This window comes from Paramormyrops kingsleyae, chromosome 12 (assembly GCF_048594095.1).
Source record: "Paramormyrops kingsleyae isolate MSU_618 chromosome 12, PKINGS_0.4, whole genome shotgun sequence".
Lineage (NCBI taxonomy): Eukaryota > Metazoa > Chordata > Actinopteri > Osteoglossiformes > Mormyridae > Paramormyrops > Paramormyrops kingsleyae.
In genome coordinates this window covers 1854694-1862500 of record NC_132808.1, presented here as the reverse complement: position 1 = coordinate 1862500, position 7807 = coordinate 1854694, and the positions used below count along the sequence as shown (strand labels likewise).

The window sequence follows — 7807 nt, the reverse complement described above, 5'->3', positions numbered from 1 at the left end:
AAAGACGCCTGTCCTGTAAACTAGGTGTGGTGTACGTCGAGCATGGTCATGTAGACGTGACTGCAGAGTTTCCAATGGGTGATCCTTGCAGAACGATGCCTATCACTGGTGATGGTAACTGCTTTTTCAGGTCTGTGGCTTTTGCTATAACTGGAAGCGAGAGAGAACACAGGAAAATCAGGTGTGCTGTTGTTGCCCACATACTAAGAGATGAATCCAGGTATGCCGCTTGTCTGAGAGAAGGTCACTCTTCTGTCACTCAGTATGTTGCCGCATCACGGATGAAGTACGTTGGTACTTGGGCATCTGAGGTAGAGATTCAAGCTGCTGCCAATCTGCTTGGTGTGCATATTTTCACATACTCTCATGACAGATGGTTAAAGTACTCCACGTGTCTTGGTTGTGATAGTGATCAGACGGGTATATACCTGAAACATTGTAATGAGTCACATTATGAGGCTGTAACTTGTGTGAAAAGGCATGATGCTGATGATTGTGCTGCGACCTGCTCTCAGATTGCCACTTCTGATGTGCCTTCATCGTGTCGTCGGAGACTGGAACGACAGAAAAGACGGTATGAAGTAAGTAAGGTGTACAAGGAGGAACAACTTGAGAGAAGCACAAAGCGCTACCGTGAGAATGAAGTGTACAGAGATCATGTGAAGCAGTCAAGCATCTGTAAGTATGCCACAGACGCTGATCATAGGCAATGTGTGAGACAGTCGAGTGTCAATAAATATGCCACAGACGTTGAACACAGGGAACGTGTCAAGCAGTCGGGTGTGAATAAATATGCCGTAGACATTGAATACAGGGAACGTCTCAAGCAGTCTGGTGTGAATAAATATGCTGTAGACATTGAATACAGGGAACGTCTCAAGCAGTCGAGTGTGAATAAATATGCCACAGACGTTGAACACAGGGAACGTGTCAAGCAGTCGGGTGTGAATAAATATGCCGTAGACATTGAATACAGGGAACGTCTCAAGCAGTCTGGTGTGAATAAATATGCTGTAGACATTGAATACAGGGAACGTCTCAAGCAGTCGAGTGTGAATAAATATGCCGTAGACATTGAACACAGGGAACGTGTCAAGCAGTCTGGTGTGAATAAATATACTGTAGACATTGAATACAGGGAACGTCTCAAGCAGTCTGGTGTGAATAAATATGCTGTGGACATTGAACACAGGGAGCGTGTCAAGCAGGCGAGTGTGAATAAATATGCTGTGGACATTGAACACAGGGAGCGTGTCAAGCAGGCGAGTGTCAATAAATATGCCGTAGACATTGAACACAGGGAATGTGTCAAGCAATCTAGTATTGATAGATACAAAACAAACAGCCAGTTTGCTACTGCAGTAAAAAGCAGAAATATTGAAAAACAGGTGAAAGAGAAGGATAAAAGAAAGGATATTCGGTATGTGATTGAACAGTTTAGAGAGAAAATTAATACAGGACCTGTGTACATTTGTTCAGTGTGTCATCGAATGCTGTTTAAACATCAAGTTGTCATATGCAGGAAAGATGAATACTTGAGAAAATCAGAAGGGGTTGCTTTAGTGGCATCGCGGTGTATCACAGATACATACTTGCATAAATGTGTAGATGCCTGTTCTGAAAACTGTAGTGATCTGAGGGGCCCTGCAGGTTCATTGTGGATTTGCTACACATGTCACAGAAAGATTCATGATGGGAGAATTCCAGCTGAGAGTGTCACAAACAATCTAGCCTTACAGCCAGTCCCTACTGAGTTGCAATGTTTAAATTCACTAGAACAGCATCTGATTGGTATGCATATTCCTTTCATGAGGATTGTGTCTTTGCCAAAAGGTGGACAAAATGGTGTTCATGGTCCGGTGACTTGCGTCCCATCTAGCGTTCCAAATGTAGCCCAAGCTTTACCGAGAGTGAACAACGATGACCTTATGATTCGCGTGAAGCTGAAGAGGAAGTTAACTTACAAAGGACACTACAAATATGAATTTGTGCACCCAGAAAAGATAAAGAAGGCCTTGATGTATCTCAGAGAGCATAACAAATTTTACAGTGATATACAGTTCAACAATGATTGGATTAATCCACTGCAGAGAACTGAAGAAATCCCTGCTGATGTAAGTGACATACATGATGAAGAGCCTGCTGAAAATAACATGGAAGATGAGGACATGGATGAAACTCTGCATGATAGACAACAACATGGCATGTATATGGATACGTGCCTTCAACCTGTTGACATAGCACAAGAGATCCTGGATCAGCACTTTGACGGAATAATGGCTATGGCACCAGCAGAAGGAAACAATCCAGTGAGGCTTTTGACTGATGAGTCTAATGAGGCTAAATGTTTTCCAGTCCTTTTCCCAAAAGCCACAGGCACTTTTCACGAGAGGAGGAATGAGAAACTGACATTGTCTAGATATTTAAATACAAGGATCCTTAATGCAGATGGACGTTTTGCAAAAAACTTGGACTATATTTTTTATGGGCAGTATTTGTCTGAGCTTCAGCAAGTTGTGTCAAATGTGTCCATTGCTGTGAGAAAAGGGTATGATGTCTGGGACAAAGGCACCATCACGTCAGAAACTTTGACAAACGCGGAGTCTCTACGAAGGATGTTGAATTTTGATGAAGGCTACAAATTTCTGAGACCCATCAGAGGCACCCCTGTTTTTTGGCAAAGTGTTCAGAAAGATTTGTTTGCGATGGTGAGACAGCTTGGTATTCCCACATGGTTTTGCTCCTTTTCCTCTGCCGATTTACGCTGGACGGAACTGATGACGGCAATCTTCAAACAAGATGGTATTGATGCACAAAGCGCCAAGCTACAGTGGTCAGAAAGATGTGCCCTGTTGAAGAATAATCCCGTGACGGCCGCTAGAATGTTTGATCATCGATTTCACTGCTTCCTGAAAGATGTGATCATGTCAGAAGCGCAACCCATCGGCAAAATAGTTGACTACTTCTACAGAGTAGAATTTCAGCAACGGGGATCACCTCACACTCACTGTTTGTTCTGGGTGGAAGATGCACCAAAGGTTGGTAAAGGTGAGGACGACGAAGTAGCAGCTTTCATTGATCGGTATGTGACATGTGAAATGCCCGAGGATGATGATGAAATGCATGAAATCGTATGTAGTGTACAGCAACATAGTAAGAGACACTCGAAAACATGCAAGAAAAAAGGGACAACTTGTAGATTTAATTTCCCACGTCCACCAAGTAACAGGACATTTCTGTCATCACACAAACTTGGAAATGCTGAGACTGATGGAAAACACCTCAAAAAAGAAGTAGCAGCGGCCATCATGAAGAAAGTGAAGCATGCTCTGCTGAACACTGAGGCCAACTATGACTCTGTTGATTCTTTGTTTGATGCAATTCATCTAAATCAAGAAGTATTTGAAGCCGCTTACTCGAGACTAACAAAGAACACTAGCATCGTTCTGAAGAGAAGACCATGTGAAGTCTGGGTGAACCAATATAACAGAGACCTTCTACGATGTTGGAATGCAAACATGGACATTCAGTTTGTGGTTGATGCATATTCATGTATTGTATACATCATCTCCTACATTTCCAAAGCTGAGAGAGAGATGGGACTGCTCCTGGCAAATGCTCAGAAAGAGGCCTCCCAGCAAGGCAACCTTGATGCGAAAGAAGCTCTTCGACGACTCGGCAGTGTGTTTCTGCATAATCGTGAAGTTTCAGCTCAGGAAAGTGTGTATCGTCTGACTAACATGAGGTTGAAAGAGGGATCACGCAAGGTTCAGTTCATCCCAACTGGAGAGCATACGGTGAGAATGAGTCTTCCACTACATGTCATACGGAAGAAGGCAGAGTGTGAGGAGGAGGATGAGCAGAACATTTGGATGAACAGTATCACTGACAGATATAAAGGCAGACCAAAAACAGAAGACTTTTCAGAAATGTGCCTGGCGAGATTTGCTTCTGAATACAGAATTTTATCAAAATCTGAGAGCTCGTCTGCTGGCAGTATAGAGTTGGACAGGAAATTAGGATTCGTGAAGAAAAGGACACGCACAGATGCAGCTGTTGTTCGGTATGCTAGGTTTTCGCCCACAAAGGACCTAGAGAAATACCATCAAAGCATTTTGCAGCTGTTCCTACCACATTATTTTGATGGCCAACTAAAACCACCTCCTTTTGGCAGTTACCAGGACTTCTACGAGACTGGCTTTGTGAAGTTTTTCGGTAATGAATTACATTCGGTGAAACGGGTCGTCGACTCAAATATGGCAAGTTTTGAAAAGGAAGCGGATGTGATAGACAAAGCTGAGGAAGATCTACAGTTGCATGGTGTAATGGAAGATGCATGGGCACTGATCTGTCCAGAGACTGAAAGTGAACGGTTGGAGTGCCTCGCCAGCAAATCCAGTGTAACGCCAGAAATGAGCGAAGACCGTGATGAGATACCAGATTTGTTACCGAGACCGAGTCGCCATATGTTCCAGGACAATCCTTGTGGTATGTCAAGGCAGGAAGCGCTGGCTTTGCTTCGCTCACTGAACAAGAAGCAGTCTGAGATCTTTTACAAAATAAGAAGCTGGTGTTTACAGAAGACACGTGGTGAAAATCCAGAACCATTTCATGTATTTATATCTGGACCTGGAGGTGTGGGCAAGTCTGTCTTGATCAAAGCAGTACATTATGAGGCATCTCGTATCTTGTCAAAGTTGTCAGATAACCCGGATGAGAGGCATGTGTTGCTGACTGCTCCGACTGGGGTTAGTGCCTACAACATCAGTGCTGCGACGATACACGCCTGTTTCCACATTGCGACGGATGTGAAGCTGCCTTATCAACCACTTGGAGATGAGAAGATAAATTCATTGAGAGCTGAACTGGGAAACCTGCAGATATTGATTATAGATGAGATTTCAATGGTCGATCACAAACTGCTTTCATATATTCATGGCAGATTGAGACAAATCAAGCAAACTGGAGATTATTCTGCCTTTGGTAACGTCTCAATAGTTGCCGTTGGAGATTTCTACCAGCTTTGTCCCGTGAAAGGGAAACCTTTGTATACTGAGACTAAAGGTGTCAATCTATGGCAGAATCATTTTGCTTTAGTGGAGCTGACGGACATCATGAGACAGAAAGATTTGGATTTTGCACAGTTGCTGAATCGGCTAAGGAAACGCAAAAGGGGTGATGCAATGCTAGAGGAAGACATTGCTATGCTGAAACGACGGGTGACAGACCAAGGACAAGACAGTACTGCCCTTCATATCTATGCGACTAATTATGAAGCAGATCTGCATAACCATCGCATGCTGCAGAAGGTATGCTCAGATCTTGTCATCATTCACGCTCAGGACTTTGAAAGGGTCGCTGCAACTGGCCGACTGCAAAGGAAAGCTGGACATCACGCACAAGTTTACAAGACGTGTCTGTCAGAAACACTTCACGTAGGTGTTCATGCACGGGTAATGCTACTGAAAAACATCGACGTTTCAGACGGCCTGGTAAATGGTGCATTTGGTACGGTAAGTGAGGTGTGCTTTGGTACTGAGGACGATTTCCCATTCGAAATATACGTCACGTTTGACAATGAAGCAGCTGGTAAGTCACTCAGAGCAAAGAAGCCGTGCTTAATCAAAGGTTTGGACAGAGCGACACGAATCAAACCAGAGGAGGAGAGAGTGGGTAACAGCGGTGCAGCACGACGTCAGTTTCCATTGAGATTAGCATGGGCTTGCACAGTACACAAAGTACAAGGTCTGACTGTGGATAAGGCTGTTGTATCACTGAAGAAGATATTTGCAGCTGGACAGGCATACGTAGCGTTAAGCCGTGTGACTTCTCTGGAAGGCCTCATAATAGAAGACTTCAAGGAAAGTGTTATATACGCAAAACAGGACATTGAGAGTGCAATGCAAAGCATGCCTGCTTTTATTGAACCTGTCACAGAAGTGCCATCATTATGCAGAATTCTCCTCCACAATGTTCAAGGACTCGCATGTCACCTGGATGACATAAAGCAAGACGGAAGGTATATGAAAGCCGATATCATCTGCTTGACAGAGACGTGGTTAAAGGAAGACACAGAAGAGATACACCTGAATGGATTTTCATTCTATGGGAAACGGAGACATCTCGCGTACGATGGTGATGATTCAATCTTTGCCGAACTGAAGAACCAACAGCATGGTGGTGTGGGTGTGTATTATAAAGAACATACCAACTGTAGCATTGTTGATTTGCAGTGTGTCAACATTGAGTGTCTCCAGTTCAATGTGGGCCTACTGAAAACAACAGTCTCGGTACTATACAGACCGCCCTCGTATACTGTGTCAATCTTTCAGAAGAATCTCATGTGGCTGATCGCTCGCATGGACAGCATGGATGGAGGGAAAATCATCATGGGAGATTTTAATGAAAATCTTTTCACGGGAAGTACAATCACCACTTTTATGGAGGAACATGGGTATGCTCAACTTGTGAAAGACGCGACCACTGGGAACGGCACTTTGATTGATCATGTGTATGCAAAGGACATTGTCAAAAACGGTATCTGTGTTTCTGTAATGCCAACATATTTTAGCCACCATGAATGTGTTGTCCTACATTGTCTGTGAAATTGTATGCAAACTGATAATAAAATTTGTGATGGACTGAGTTTTATGGAGAGGGTTCTACTGGGGCTGGGCCTAAGCTTGGGGTGGCTGGCACAGTGGTGAGGTTAGGGGGCTGGGTCTGGGGGGGCATCGTCATTTGTGTTAATCTTCTAGTGCAGGGGTGTCAAAGTCCAGTCCTGGAGGGCCGAAGCCCTGCACGTTTTTGAGTTTCCTCTCATTTAACACACCTGATTCAACTCCTTGTGCTAATTAACACGTCACTCTTTAACTCATTTCTGGTGGAACAGAAACAACTAAGCTAGACAGAGCTCCAGCCCTCCAGGACAAGAGTTTGACACCCCTCTCATAGTGCGTTCCATTTGCCATCGGACCACTGTTTCTGTGTCATTTTCTGAGGACTGAAGCTGGAAGTGACAACATGCACAACTTATCTGTGGGCTCTGTCACTTCTCAACTTATCTGTGGTCACTACAAAGTTTTATGTGTAAAGCAGCCTGACATTTCCAGTTCCGACCTCCAACATAAATGTAATGTAGCATTCCTCGTCCCCCCGATCCAGCCCCAGCCGCAACCATTTTTGTTCAAACCTTTTTTGTTTACTTGTAGTCTCTCTTCCTACTAATTACCCAAGACTACCAATGTACAATCATCATGTGGCACTCTGAGGATCAAGCTAAGGGACCTTGTGTGCACGTTTGCATACATGTTCCCTACCTATGTCCACCTCTGCCTGCCACCAGCCGTCTGTGTATGCTCCCCACCCTAAGCCAGATCACCCCCTGCACTTGTTATGGCATCAGATTGGGACAGTAATGCATCATACTGCCTGCAACCTGGCCAGAGTATGCTGGGCTGGACATGTGAGTTTGCCTCTTCCGAAGGTTTCTTCCTCTTTGAGGCACTTTTACTTGGCCACTGTTAATATTTGCCTGACATGCAAATTTCTGGTTTTTCTCTTTTTCCAGTGCCTGCTGTTTACATCACTCACCCCATGGCCACCACCTGAAGATTACCTTCACCCCTTGTGCTAATAAGGCAAACCTTGTCTGGAGCCCTCAAGGGCAAACGGCCACAGACATCTATAGGCCACGGTAAGCCCTTATAGTCATCTGTCTGTGTAGTGTCTTACAGAAAAGTTTCAGACTAATGGAAGGAAACATTGGATGTAGGTCTGCTTTTCCTGTATTGTCAAAGTATGTGAT

The 7807-nt window shown here is 44.2% G+C and overlaps 1 protein-coding gene across 6 annotated transcripts in view; it reads left to right on the top strand.

The window, feature by feature from the left end:
* Window positions 1–7676, top strand: part of LOC140593594 (uncharacterized) — a 9859-nt gene extending 2183 nt beyond the window's left edge. Inside the window, exons 1-3 of one of the 6 annotated variants that reach the window (XR_011994000.1) lie at window positions 1–678; window positions 7346–7465; window positions 7571–7676. The exon at window positions 1–678 is cut by the window's left edge and continues 2183 nt beyond it. Coding sequence is in view for 3 of the 6 variants with exons in the window: in XM_072718506.1 (XP_072574607.1) it covers window positions 1–678; window positions 7571–7611 (719 nt within the window). In the remaining 3 variants the exon portion in view is untranslated. Of the gene's footprint in view, window positions 735–7345 lie in introns of those variants that run through there. The other 5 variants (XR_011994001.1, XR_011994002.1, XM_072718507.1 and 2 more) reach the window with 5 other exon arrangements.
* The last annotated feature ends 131 nt before the right edge of the window (window positions 7677–7807 follow it).